At 39.1% G+C, this 15,566-nt stretch overlaps 1 protein-coding gene across 11 annotated transcripts in view; it reads left to right on the top strand.

The window, feature by feature from the left end:
* The first annotated feature begins 8,620 nt into the window (after positions 1–8,620).
* itpr1b (inositol 1,4,5-trisphosphate receptor, type 1b) overlaps positions 8,621–15,566 on the top strand; it is a 102,053-nt gene continuing 95,107 nt past the window's right edge. For 9 of the 11 annotated variants that reach the window (XM_058631223.1, XM_058631221.1, XM_058631213.1 and 6 more), the window contains exons 1-2: positions 8,622–8,828; positions 10,107–10,220. In XM_058631223.1, coding sequence (XP_058487206.1) covers positions 10,129–10,220 — 92 coding nt within the window. In that variant the 5' untranslated portion in view covers positions 8,622–8,828; positions 10,107–10,128. Of the gene's footprint in view, positions 8,829–10,106; positions 10,221–15,566 lie in introns of all 11 variants that reach the window. The other 2 variants (XM_058631218.1, XM_058631216.1) reach the window with 1 other exon arrangement.

Genomic DNA, 15,566 nt, shown 5'->3' with positions numbered 1-15,566 from the left:
CCTGGTTGTATGAATCTTTATTTTTACCCCAGAATTAGTCTTTTTTATTATTATTTATATCAGGAGGATCCACAGAGGCCGTCACTGTGGATGACCATGTTTTTATAGTAGCCCACAATGGACAAACTAAACGTCTTTTGAGTTTTGATGCTAAAACACTTGGAAGGGGAGGGCACAGTGAGAGATATTCATCTGCAACATACACCTTTTTACATACCTTTTAAAAGATAGTGTCTGTGTCATGTCTTACCTGCTTGACTTTCAGTTTATCTATACTCTTGGATAATTTAATCTCACCATGTTGTAACTCGTTGCTCTGTCCCCATGCATTTGCAGACTTAAAGCTGCCATCATGCTCGGGTAAATCGAAGTCTCATTTCTCACACAGAACATGAATCTTGAAGGAGCAGGGGAATCGTGTGCACTGCTGAGGTATTCTTTTTTTTTAATAGCTATATAGGCTGCAGAATTGATCTTTGCACCTTTTTTACAGATGCCAAAGCTCTGTGTGTGAAGACATCATGACTTTGTCATTCCATCAAATGTATATGTGAAGTACCAATTGTGTCATGGATCTCCGTCAAGTTTGACATTTCTGTGTTCATTCGATGCAGCCTCCACGTGTAGATATTCTCAGCCTCTCATCACACTTAAGCCTCAGGAGGGTTGTGGACCAATTAAAAAGGGCCAGGGGGTGTTTTTATATAGAAGCCTATGTATTCCCCTGTTAACGGAGGGGTGAAGGTGTCCCACTTTATTGGGACCATTCTCAAACCAGGACCGCCTCCTCTGAATCTGCCCCATTTCTAGTCTAGACCTGCTTTCAGCCTATTAATATCCACATCTGGGTTAATTAGGATTGAGACCATGTTTCATCCAGAATTGGGTTCCATGCTCGAGCCACACTGGGGCAGAGAGAGAAATGAAATGATGGAAAGATGGCAGCCTTTACTGATCAGAGACAGATGTCAAGTTGATTGGGTTTTGTGTCGCCCAGTGGGAGAAGCCCAGGCACAGAGTGTTGTTTTGACCTATTTATTTGTTAAACGGGGATTATTTCTCTTCATATAGGCATAAGTAACTTAAGGAAATAGTTTGGCTTTTTTGCCTCTACATTGAGTTGTGTGAGAGGATTAATATCACTCTCTCCAAAACACACTGTACATGAAACATGAAGATAAAACCAGGAAAACACCTGGGTCTGTCCTACAATAAAATACCCTGCTAACAGCACCTGTGAAGCTTAATAATGCACACTTTAACCTTTTTAAACTTTAAATAACCAAAAATATAATAACAACATAGATTTTTAAGAGAGTTAATGCTCTAACCACAATTTTTTATCCAGGCACATTCAATTTCTTCACTCAGAACATGAATAAAAGGCATCGGATTGGTGTTGCATACCTTCAACATGTACTGTTCATATATTGATAACTTTTTTATCTTTTATTAATGTTTTAATAATATAATACTATTAATTAATAATAAGTGTATGCTTAATGATCACAGATGATTGGTTTATTTAAATGAGCTGTAGATTGTGATTTTGATGTTACTTTTTGCAAATGTTAAAGAGATTATACATCGTTTTTCTCTTAACTTCATGATGCTATTCCTTCCTCATGGTTTTGAATGACTTATTAATTTATGCACACTTTAGATTGGGTCTGAAGTGTCTAAAATGTCGAACAACTCAACAGATTGCAGCTGAATATGTTCTGACACATACAGCATTAGTATACAACGCCAAAGTAAACAACAAAAACAACGTGTAGTGGCAAGATACAGTATTTAATCAGAGATAGTGTGCAGCTTCATGTGGATGAATGTGGCTGGATATTAGCTGTGCATGTGACCTTGGGGAAAAGTAGAACACAGAACAAGACAGATATTTCTATCAATACATAAGATAATTAATATATGTTTCTTTAAAAAGGATTTCAATGTATGGTTCAGATAAATCCTGTGCAACAGTCTGTCTTTTTACCCTCTATTGACACTAGATTTATTTCTTTTAAAGATAAAAAATATTTTTTTGAAAAAAGCCATTGACAATTTCAGTATAGTGCCCTCTTGTGTGCGCCACAGTTCTCTTAACGAATATCATACAAATATACAGTAAACTGTAACATAAGAAATACTTGTGACATCCCGGGGTCAAATATGCTTGGGTGGAATGATTGTGTGTACTGTAGGTGAGTTGAACAGCAGTGGCTGATTCAGAGCTGCATGAAGGCTGTTATCAAATCCTGACTGTTGACGAGCTGAGCTGCGAAACGAATGGCTTCTTTCCAGGATGGTTACCTAGCAACCACTAGTTAATCACATGAGGTGAACTTCCCCATTGAACGGACCCTGTTATGTCATTTCATGACTTTCTTTGAGAAGGTGGCGATGCACTGTGTGTTTGGTGTGATATGGTGATGTTGTGTTGACAGAGTGGCAGCAGGAAGTTAGTCATCATGACAGATAATTCAAATAATAATGAGTAATAACATGATGGAATATTTAAGTGTACCTTTAAACAGTCAAGGGCGTAAGAATGAGTGACATCTGATGGTGAGACTGCAAATGTAACAAATGGAGGAATCCTCCACTCACCCCTCCCTTTCCCAGTTGCTTCAGGGAACTATGGTGGCCCAGGCATAACACTCTGTATGTAAACATTCTTCCACTCGCTCTCTGCCGTTTCCTCCTCCTCCTCCTCCTTTGTTAATTTATTTGTTTGTTAGTTTTATGTAGGCGGAGCCGTGCTTCTTTGTTTGTGTATTAAGCTTCCACTTTAAAACGCGAAGCACAGTCTGGCTGGTTTGCCATTTCAAGTTGGTCGTGACCTAAAGAACATTAAAGGTCCTTTCATTTTTGTACCAAGTACCACTTTTCATAGGAGGCAGATTTATTCCAATAAGATCATTTGCTGTTTCACCATCCTCCTCTTCCTCACATATAGTACTTCAGACACTGGTATAGTGAAATTAGATTAAGAGGAAGTGAGAGATAAGGTGACTTATTATTATTATTTAATGTATTTTTAATTTTTTCTTTTTGTTATTTTCTATGTGCTCCACTCAAATCACATACCCTGGTACATTATATAGTAGAACAATATTTCGGATTTTCCTCCAAGTACCACCAGAGGAAGCTTGCTTACCAGTGGTGTTACACGTACCACAGTTTTATTCTAATGCTATTAAAACCAACCGGCCATTTTTCTCAAGGGATTATACACTTAGACAAAAGTAATCATGGGTAGTATATTCAATTTCTGCAATCACACTTTTAAATGAGTTGGTTTTGATTTTCACAAGTGAATTCTCTATTCGGTTCTCTGCAGCCCCACTTTAATTTAACCACAGGAGATATTCATTGCAATTTTTCACTAAGTGAGACTGAGGAAAAATATACATCTTTTACTTATGAGCCATGCATCACATAGATGAAGGAGCAAGACACTATTTGAGTGACCACTGGCAGTCTCCTTTTTCAGAAGTGAAAAATCAGAGTGACTCTCTGATGAGGGAGCAGATGTCCTCACCTTAAATCCTGCAGCCAAATCAAGAAAAGAAACAAGAAGCCGACAGCTGTCTGCTGTCGGGCCTCAGCTGGCAAAGACATCTCGGAGCCCAATTTGTTTGTGATATAAAATAAGCTATGGATTTTCAGACAGATTGGAATTACAACAGTCTAGTGTTAAAAGAAAACTCACAAAAAATAACTCGACTGGTTTTCGATGGATTCTTTTAACACACTTGTTTATATCAATACAGCCATTACATGCTGCTATGGAAAGTATGTAATTCCTCCTCACTAAAAGACATGATAATATATGCCCTTGTGTCCCTCCAGCATGCATAATGGAGTGGAGTAGGCTGCATTGCAGCTTCACTTAAGTGTTAAAGGAAGGGCATATGTGTGGGGTTAGTGACTCCTCCCATCGCAGATGTGAAATTATGCTAAACACCTGCAACAGGCTGAGCAGGAAGTTCTGAAACTCAGGAAGTAGCCACCTCCAACACACATACGGCTGCTCTCAGCAGTGATACACACATGCATACAGACAGACAGTATAGATCCTAAAATACACCAACAATATGTTTTTAGTGCACAGAATGAAGCAATTTTTTAATTCACATCTGCAGTTCTCAGTAGACCCGTGCTTGATGGATGAGTAGAATTGTGAAGCAATATTTTAAAGGTGTAAATAAAAGGAAAACCCTAGTACAATAGTAATAAAATAAGTGTGTGGGTTTTCTCCCACAGTCCAAAAACATGCAGATTTGGGGATAATTGGACACTCTAAATGGACTGTAGGTGTGAGAGTGGATGGTTGTTTGTCTCTATGTGGCCCTGTGATGGACTGGCAACCTGTCCAGGGTGTAACCCGCCATTCACTCTGTGTCAGCTGGGATTGGCAACAGCGCTCCCCACGACCCTCATGTGGAGGATACATTTGTTGAAGATGAATAAATAATAAATATGCAGTGTTATTTTCTGCTTCGTTTAATTATAAGATTAGTTTTTCATTACATATACATTTTCCCCCACTGCATGGTGGAGGGATGTTATGTAGTTGACATTGGGGGTTACAGTTGTGATTATTCTCAGTCTGACATCATAATCATGCGTGAGCTGTTGCACCTGCACCAGGATTTTTCAACTTCGTGCTAATAGCTCACTGACAAGTGCAAGCTAAGCTGTGACAATCCTATTACCAGTCCTTTCTCACCTATGTAACCGCAGCAGCAGCCACTGTGAATGTTGTGGAGATATGTGCTGGACCATTATTAGGTTAATGTTAACAAAACTACAATACATTAATTTAAGATGTGTTTATTGGTTAGATGCACAAACAGTCTACAAGTTAAACTACAATTTTTGACTATTAACCCAGAAAAAAAACATTTTAACATCCAAAAATGTATTTTTAAATTAAACTTCATTTGTGCACAATTTTAAATAGTAAACCAGGTAGTTTATATCATGGGGTGTTGCTGAGATCCTTCCTTCAGAGCCTAATGGATTACCTGCAGTTAAAGCAGCTTACGCGACAAGTTCTGTGGGTTAAATAGGGTTAAACTTCAGACCAGCACCTTCTTGGACAGTGTTCTCCTTCAGTGCAGTGTCTGTAAAACTGAATTCAGAGTGCACCTGCTTTGCAAATCAAGCAGCAGATAATTTCCCCTGGCATTTGTGTTTGGTCTGGCATATTGATTATGCCGTGACCAAGGAGATGTGTTGAAGGGATCCTCTGCACTTTGTACACGGCACAGTGAATGATGCTTGGCATTTGTTTTATTCACTATTTGTTTTCATCACAGAACATTAGGTGTTGTCATGATTACTACCACCACAAACAGAGAGGCTGGTCAGAAAATGTCAGTCTGAATCAAAGATGCAACACTGAAAACTAAAATGCATTGTTCCTTCATTGGTTAGGCCTAATTAGAATATCTTTGCAGCTGGTCTAATCAGCCTATTTCCATTGGGGATATGCAGGTCATTATACCAGTATAATTGTCTTTTATTTTTAGTGAGGTAGGACTCCTCATACTCGAGTGCCATGTACCAATGCCTGATGTCTAGTGACCTCTTTTTTTTTTTTTTTTTTAAGGGGCTTTAACACAGTCACAGGCCTTGAAATGAAAACTATGAGGGGAAAACTTTTTTTTTTTTTCCACTAAATGAATTGATGAACCATGGAATAGCTACAGAATGGCTAAATGACATTAGATTACAGTTAAATACACATTCATATGAGCACTTAGAAAAGTATATATTTGACTGTGCCGAAAAAAAAATTAACTGTAATTTTGTGAAAAAAGAAAAGCAGAAGCAGCATTTTGACTGAGTCATGTTATGGGTCCTGTCTTTCCTTATTAGAAAATAAGTAATTTCACACAGTAAGAGCAAGTTTTGGAAATGACATCACCACTACTACAGTGAGCAGTGACAGGGTCACACACTACAATAACTTTCACCAGAAAGAGTCACCAATTAGTATGTCTCATCGTGGTCTACAGGTTGACCGCTGAACTTTTATTTTTCTTTAGATGATGTATTTAATTTTTTTCTTTCCCCCGATAACTTAACTTCCAGGGACTGACACAATGTACTAGCCTATGATTGACTGGAATGGCTTATGTCTTCACAGACTTGGATGAAACTTCCAGCATATTAGAAATTAGATCAGAGTCTGTGGCACTTCAGGGAGATGTCGACAGTTCCCAGCAGACTGCGTCTTTGAATATTTCCAGCTAGTGACTGCCAACTGCCTATCAATTCCCTATTAGGGGCAATAAGCCTTGTAAAAAATCATGTGGCATGATCAAGGCTTTAGTTCAGTTTACATTGCATGATTAAAAAAAAAAAAGGAAATGACTGTATTTGACTGATATCAGTCTCAGTAGATAGGCTACTTAAGGTTGTGCTATCAGGCAGGAAAAAGCATTATCATGTTATCCCTATACTTTAATCTTTCTATAAGCTAATACGTATTGAATGATTTCCTGTTGACCCTTTACGTCACACAAAAACAAACAGAGAGAAGCTGTCTGCATGAGTCTCCATCCCTTGACCACCCATCCAGATGACATTTGCATGCCCAAGACTTCATTGTGTTCTGTGAAAAGCAGATTAGGAATGCACAGAAGAGAAGCACCTTTAAGGTGAGTTAACACTTGTGTGGTGTGTGGAGGATACACTCACTCAACTCATTATTCCTCCACATCTTGTAGCTAAGAAACCATATGAACAGCTAATTGGTGTGTTTGGTTTATAACCCACTTGGTCCACTTTAGGGATGAAAGTGTTCTCCCGCCTCCTGAGTCTATGCTTCTCAGTCATGTTGCAATTAGATCTGAATGAAATTCTCATTCATGTTGCAATTAAATCTGAATAATCAAGCTTTTACACATTTTACACGTTGTCCATTAACGCCTACAGATTGTTGGTGGGTCTATTCACAAAATTACCTGTCACAATAATAAATTGTCTACCTATTCTGTATTTTATTCATATTATGAGTCTGAGTCTTTTCCCGCAACTGAATGTGTTACGCTAATTTATGGATCAACTACATATAAACCTGATCCCTAACAGCAGTGCAACTTAGGTTTCAAAAGTTTACATTACAAACTTGGAAACCTGTCTATGTAAGTATGGATTATAAAACAAAAAAGGCTAAGTAGACTTAGAATCACGTCCTCATTACAAACCTTGGAATCTGACACCCAGTCAGTTGTCGACTTAGTGTTTCTGACAGGAGACTGCGCACTCGTCTGATGTCTTTATTTCAAGTCCTTTCACACTTTGACACTCCCAGCATGAGACTTCCATTGTGAAGCAGGGTGTGTGTGCTTCTGTTTTTGACAGTATATACATTAGATATTGTAGACACTGAGAGAGAAACCTCACAAGTTACTTGTTCAATGCAGCCCACGACACCTGACATGCATTAAATGAGTTATTTTGATAGTGGAGTAAACAACACACAATCATATTTAGCTGTGATTCTATAGATATCCTAGAAATATGTTGTATTATATTATCAATCAGTCAGCTACTGAGGATTTAAATTGAAATGCTCTCCATAGTGTGTTTTGTTGAGTCTGATATATTGAGACTGATAGGTGGTAATAATAATCATAATACACATCATAATAGTAACAACAATAATACTAATAATATCATCATCATTGCAGTGGTTTAGATTCAAGCATGTATTGTCACTGTGGCAGATTAAAGAAGTGTATTTAAAACTGCAAAGGCATTGCATTTCTTTTGGAAACAATTAATACCATATTAGCTCTTCATCATCCTGGTCACATGGTGTAGCCTTATTTGAGAGTAACTGTTGTTTCAGCACTACAGGTTTTCATTTAAGTTTTTGTTTTACTTTTACACCAAACCTAAGCCAAGGGAGTGTGTTTCTTTGCAGTCCTTGGTGTAGAGAAGTGTTTCCTCTCTGTAATAGCTCACACAGGTCATTATGTGACGCTAAGTAATAATTATGAGAAGGTATCTCATAATTATGACTTACCATCTCATAATTATGAGATAATTTTCTATAATAAGGGCTGCAACCATTATTCATCAATTATTAATCTATAAATCAATGAATTGTCAACTATTTTGATAGTTGATTAATCAGTTTGTTTGTTTTTTTAAATTAAAACAAGCTTTCTGATTTTTCAGCTTTTAATGTGAATATTTTCCGGTTCCTTTGCTCCATATAACAAATAAATCATTAAAATTGAATAATTTTGGTTTGTGGACAAAAAAAGACATTTGAGAACATCATCATTTCCAGGTTTGGGTGACACATGAACATTTTTGAACATTTTCTGACCTTTTACAAGTACTTGATTCATCGAGAAAATAATCGACAGATAATCAATTATGTGTATTTATTTTGAACATAAAGAACACACACACACACTCTTGCACATATACACACCAGACATACATACGCACATTAGAAAATCAAAAAAAGTACCAAATCAAAATCTAGAAATGTTTCCAGCGACTTACCCAAAAGGACTACATTACCCAGAAGGCTGTGCGTAGGTATAAATAGTACCGAAAGGGGCGTTCCCTCAGTGACATGTGGAGGAGGTAAAGACTCGGATTGTGTCCGCGGACTCTTCTGTCTGTACTGAGCTGACAGAGCGACAGATAACGCCGCTCAGCTGCTCTCACCTGGACTTTCGCTGCCATGGACTTAAGCGAGGACAGCGCAGTGGAAATGATCCTGTGCTGACCCACTTCTTCTTCCTCCTCACACGGCTCCCTCTCATGCTTTTGACGCCTTCCTCCATCTCTGACAGGTAAAAGTCTCCTCTCTCTCTCTGTGTGTCTGTCTGCCTGTAGTTATGGTTCATTCCGTCACTGTAAGCATCCCTGTAAAGGAAGTGGCCCACGCGCCTCTTTGTTACTGTCGTTTCTGCGGCAGCTCGTGCTAATTTAAAACAACGAACAACACATTTAAAAAAATAAAAATAAAACACATACAATTTGAGGTGACTGGACATTTAGTTCAGCACGAGGCCAAATCTTTGTCTCTATTTCAGCGTCTTGAAAACGTTACAAACTAAACGCACGAATATACACGTACACACTGGCCCTGACATTTGCACAACACAAAATATAAACTTTATATTATATCCTTGTGATTAGCTGATGTGAGGTACCTGATTCAGAATGTGCATCTAATATTACAGGTCAACAGAAAACGTATTTCTAATGGGACAACGTTAGAACCATGCTCAAGTGAGTTAGTGTCAGAATTCACCTGTAAACATAACAGTGGTGTGTGTGCGTGCATAAGACATGGAGCATTACATACTCACATATTGACCGCTTCCTAATAAGTGAATAAGACCAACTTTCTGTCAGATCATTTCAGTGCATGCCAATAATGAGTTTGACAGACACAAAAACAGCAAATCTACGTACTCTCTTGCTCTGTATGTGTATATACATTTTATATATATATATGTATATACTGTGTATATGACCTGGATTCACTGTCTTGAGACTGCTCACTATAGCACAAGGCACACAAAAGCTTTAGTTTTCTTTGTTTCACTCAAAAACACAGCCTGTGTGGTCTTCAAATATGCCTTCTGTGAGCAGTAAGAATTTACGTTAATATTGCTAAAACAAAACAAAAACAACACATTTTAAGACCATGTCATTTTGTGGTTTGGGAAGAGCAGATGGGCATTTACCACCCTTTCCTGCAATGTATGGACCTAACAACTAACTGGATACTTAAGAATATAGATTAATACTATTTGTTAGAGGAAAAAAAACATTCAATATACTGTATATTCATATGATGTCTTTCCTTATATGTGATAAATATGATTTGTAAGTATTAGTAATTGTCTCCCCATAAATACATTTAAAACTACAGTTAGTTAGTTCACCAATTAAGTATTCCTTGCTGACATTTATTGTGATATTATCTACAGTACACAGTACACTGTTTAACCTTTTTGGCCTCAGTGAGGTGAATTGTCAGTGGTTGCGTCAGATAATCCATACTTAACATCTGTGAATGTCATGGAGCTTAAATGACGTTGTTTTTTATTCTTTTGCAGGTGTCATCAACCCTGAGCAACCATGTCGGACAAGATGTCCAGTTTCCTCCATATTGGGGACATTTGTTCCCTGTATGCAGAGGGCTCCACCAGTGGATTTATCAGCACCTTAGGGTAAGTCTGAGTCTCTTCTCACTACGTCCACATCTGCTTCCACTGCCTGTTGCACAAATCCAGATGATGAGGCTGCTACGTGGATGGAGCCTCAGCCTCACACAATATTGTCCTTGAGAACGGAATATGCAACTAGAACACAGTACAAGATACCAAATAAATAAACCCATAGCTCACGTAAGGGTTTTCATGGTTGCTGTTTTTAGATGGGGTATTGTGATGGCTGCATTCATGGAGTGGATGGCTTTAATGTGTAATGTGTGTTTAGCGGCAGGTACTGTCAAAATAAGGGTTATTACTGTTTGTTTGTCCACATTTTATGGCATAGTGTACATGGAACGTTACGTTGTAAAAACATACACAGCACGGTTCCCTTTCAGGCTCTAGTTCCGTCTGTGACCTCGGTGCTTTCCGCAAACCGGTGGGTGTTCACAGCAGTAGTGTAGGCAGAAATCACAGTATGGGTGACCCCAGACCAACAACTATTCACCTATTTACTATGCTCGTAGTTAATGATCATATGGCAGTTCAAATTAGTTTTTCTGTCACAAACCAGGTGCAGGTTAACTTCTATTGTCTCTACAGGTATATGGCTCCCCAGTTTTTGTTTGACCAATTTAGGCTTACACCAACAATTAACAAAAACATCTTTTGTTCAAGAGCCACTCTGAATATAATCATACAGGGAAGGCCATGTGAACCGAACATTTTTAATCAGGTAATGGTCTTTTAATAAATAAATAAACAAAATAATTAACCAGCATATTTACAACACCTCAATGTAGCACTAAAATGCTGCATAATTGCCGGGAGCAGAGGCCACATTAGAGGCCACATTCACGTGCTGTTCCAAAAATGCATGAAAGACACATTGTGGCACTTGTGAGGGTTGCACTCCTGTCGCGTCCGTCGTTGCTAGGCAACGTAAACCTGGGAGCTGCAAAGATGGCCAGCCTCACTGTATACATTATTACTGAGAAATCATCACAACAAAGAGAACAGATTATCAGCACTGCATTTCCCCTCACTGCTGCTCTATGCGAGTGAGTAGAAAAAGAAAAATCTCACCAGGTATTTTTGTGATGTTTTCACAACATTAATATTTAAGCATTTTCATGGATTTTATGTACCACAGGAAGTTGGCCTTCACCAACTGATTCAGGAGCTTTTATTTCAGAGTAAACAAAGACCAGGTTGACCTCTTTCTTTTGGTCCGAGTACAAAAAAACGCCTTCACTGCTTTCCAAAAAATGTAAAGATTTTAAAAAAATGTATGTCTTTTGTGCACACAAATATGTGTTTGTAAAGATTTGAAAAAGATGCTACATCTGAATGACCTGTACACGCACGCACACACACACACATAGTGTTTTGGTATGGGGTGGATCTCAACTGCGAAGCATCTGTTGATTGACAAAGTACTGAGTTGGCAGCATAGTGCAGTTATTGTGCACCTGAGGTGCTGAAGTGATTAACAAAAGTCACTGCCGCTCCGAATACCTGATGTATCTGGTGGTAGACTAATAAAGTGGTGGTGGAGTAAAAGGAAGCCTTCTGATTGCGTGGGCCTAATTGTCAACTGGGTGGGCCCAGGCCAGTTAAATGGAACCGAATTTCCACCGCCTTACGTCAACAGTTGGCGTGGGATAGTATACAACGTGAGTGGAAGTAAACACCCCAGTTGCAACATGGTGGATCACGTTGAGCTTCTGTGAGCTGGAATTCAGGAGACACCAAACCTTGATACTCTTCTGCATACCACAACATGTTTTCCATTTCCTTCGCCATTTTCACCACTATGACGTCTTTCCTTCTTCCTCTTGTTTGCGGTCTACATTGACACGCCCACTCGTGATGGAACCATATGCAAGGAAACACCAAGTATTTTTACTTTTCTGCTTCCGAATTAATTTATTTTTGGTGTGAACGCGTTGCCTGGTTCAAAATTTGGCTTGGGATCCAGAGCTGGGGCGGTGTGAAAGCGCTACGTCTCACAGCGTTTAACTTTTGTTTGTGGTGACTTATATGACCTCAAACTTTCATTTATTCAGTGACATCTGGGGGTGAAGTTGTGTATTGAAACCTAGTGAACTCGATGGAACGGGACCCACTCCTACCCATGCGGGCTCCTAGGTTAATCAAACACAACAATACTTAGTTTTGTGTTCGTTTTACACTAATTTATCTAATGTAGGGTAAGTAACCTAAAGATTGTTTTCAACATGAATGTATTGGATTCCTAAAAATTAGCATAGGGCATTGAACAAACAAATACAGAGCATATCAATTGTAGCCTTTGTGCTTTGGTAATTGTGTGGTTTCAAATTGCGATTTTGATTTTTAAAATTAATTGAAAAATAATGAATTTATTGTTTGGCCATAAGTCGCTGTATGTTCCTCTTGGTCTATGCTCAGCTGGGCAATGATGAGGAGCAGCGTTGTGTGCACATCTTTGAACAACAGTCTATTCTTAACATCCTGAGAGGTCAATTTGCTACTTTTATCTTATTGGTGGTTTGTGTTAACTTTTACTCTTGCCTCAAATTACCCACTGTCTCTTCCAGCTACAGGCTGCACAGCCGTTATTTCAGCACTTGACATGTCTCCTCCTCCCTAATAGTAGGCAATGAGGTAAAAGTGCATCTCATTATGTGCAAATTAAGCAAATCTTGACATTCCATTGACAGTCAAAGAGATAACAAAAGGTCAGAAAAAGGAGAAGAACAGAGGCTGGTTGCTGATGTCCATCATGGCTGATATTAGATTACTGTATTCCAGTGTCTGTTTCCTCTCTATTTTCTACCCCAGTGTATTTGTTTATCTTCTTTCAAGGTGGAAATGAACATAGCATGTGTTGTCCTCCCCTCCTCCTTTTCTTCTTCTTTTTTTTTTTGTCAAACACTGCCATTGTCCTCCCCATGTCATGTCACCCTTCGGTTCAGCACTTCTCTGTTCAGTCCGTGCTGAGCTTCCTCCTCCTCACCACCTCTGACAAACCTCACTTTCACTGTGCAGTGTTGTGTACGTCACCCACCATGGCAACAGAGGCTTTGGAGACTGCCAGCATGCATGACAGGGCTTATTCATCAAATTTACCAACTCAAATCTACACACACACACACACACACACATGCACAGGAAAGAAGCTAAGAGTGCATGTCTATAAATAGCATCATTGTATTAGGTGTTAGTGTTGCCGTCAGCATACTAAACATGTCTCCCGAGAGATGCCTGCAGCCACCTGGACCACTGAGATAGTGGCAGCCAACATCTGGGATTAATGCACAAAGCGGTCTCCCAGAATTCAACAGGAGATTGTTCTTTCCTAGACCTTGGACACCAAGGACAAATCCTGCTCTTACTGCAGCATGGCCCATCAGTGCATGAGTGTAATCAAGGCAACGGAGGAGAATCTCAGACCATGTGCTTCCTTCCTTCATGATGACACTGTTCCTGCGTTGCAGTGTGAACTGCATTAGGCTATAAAAAGATGCAACTGACTGGACTGGTCAGTGTCCTATTGATGTGTTGTGTTTGTTGTTGTGTTTGATCCACCGTCATTTTGGTGCTGAAACTTTTTATGCCTGAGAAATTATTGAGCTCTGGAAGCACCACTGTCATAACCAAGATTAAAATAATGTATCGATAGGGCAAGATGGAGGCAGATGATCCACTGAAGAAGATTAAAAATACTGTAATGGACATTTCTCACAGGGCAGATTTATTTCTCCAAAATGATTTATTCTCTATAACTCTTTTCAGCCACACCTCACTGTACAGCAAGCTCACACTAGAAGGCTTCCTCACAATTCTCAGACACTGTAAAGTGCAGCTCCTCTCTCTGACGTTTTCAGTGTGATATGTGTGATATCATCATATTTGTCCTGTTGTGACAAATATGAGGATATGATATCCTGGATGAATTTCCTGTGAAGACATGAGATTGGATATGGCTTATTCTGTGCCTTATTCACACACGCACTGACATCATCATATCTTCTCACAATACATAAGCAATGTTTTTAAATGAGTCTAATTGAACAAATGTGTCCGCTGTCACTGTGTGTGTGTGTGTGTGTGTCTATGCATGAGAACGAGAGAGAGAGAGAGAAGGGGAGGCACTCGTAGCACTGCTCTAATATGAAATAAGATTTTAACCATTAGAAAAATAGAAATGTGATGACGAGTGTTGTCTCTAATGTGTCCCGAGGACACCACTTCCACTGGAACATTTTGATAATCACCCTAAATAGTCATGGGTCATTGAAAGTGCTTGAAGGTGTGAACCCTGGAGAGTGCATGTCCTCCCTCTTTCTCTTGCATGCTTTAGAAGCTGGTGTGAACAATATTGGAGCAAGATGGAAAAGAGGGATAAGACATAAGTTGCCACTTAGAAACTTAAATGTCGCCCCACACACCAGTCACAGTCCTTCTACTTACATGCCCTGGTGTGTTACTGAATGGTCTTCCAAGTATATCTACAGAGAGCATGCGTACCACTGGTGGTGATTTGGGAACCAACCATGGAACTAGTGTTGTTCAGGCAAACTGTAAGGCAAGTTTTTTAATAATAATAGTGGCACAACAGACAATAATGAAGGAGCACTAGTGTCATGTTCTTCAGCAAAAGCTGGTTATACTTATACAGTAATCTCTTCACTAGTACCCCAGTGCAAACTGATTCTCTGTCCTTGGTTGATAACTTTCGCTACAATATTTCCATTCAAAGTACTCTGTGATGCATTTATTTTTGGCAGGAGGCCACAGGTTTTTTTGTTGGCACCATTCATTTTAATCTTCAGAAAGCTACTTTAGTGTTGCCTTCTTTTTAGCGTGTGTGTGGGGGGGGGGGGGTATACTCCAGTGCTGCAGCCACACTACTAAAATATTGTTTTAAAATACATTGCACCTGCTACAGTTACGCCTGTCGTCCACATTGAGAAACTTCAAAGGAGTAGGTTAGAAATGCCAAATTAGCCATTGTGTCCTCTTGCTTCAAGCCAAGCTGCACAGCATTTATCTCAGCACTCGACATCTCTAATAGTAGTTCATTGAGTTAATTGTGTATCTCACTGTGTGTACGAATTGAGTAAATCTGAATGGACCACTGATGGTCTAAGTGGTCAGGAGAAGCATAAAAGCACTACTACACTTCCATTTTGAAACCCATTACATGTGCTGTGGTTATGTTTGCTATCCACACTGAGCACCTACAGTGCAGAAGTTTGGAAATACGACTCCATTTTAGGTGTAAAACATATTGTGTTATTGTGACATTTTTGGCCATATAGTGCAGCCCTAGTGTCCAAAATTGAAATTCCAGTTCATGTGTTATAGAGATATTCT

This window comes from Solea solea, chromosome 6 (genome assembly GCF_958295425.1).
Source record: "Solea solea chromosome 6, fSolSol10.1, whole genome shotgun sequence".
In the NCBI taxonomy this organism is placed as follows: Eukaryota; Metazoa; Chordata; class Actinopteri; order Pleuronectiformes; family Soleidae; genus Solea; species Solea solea.
Note: the sequence above shows the minus strand (reverse complement) of the source record. Positions and strands in the feature narration are given on the sequence as shown.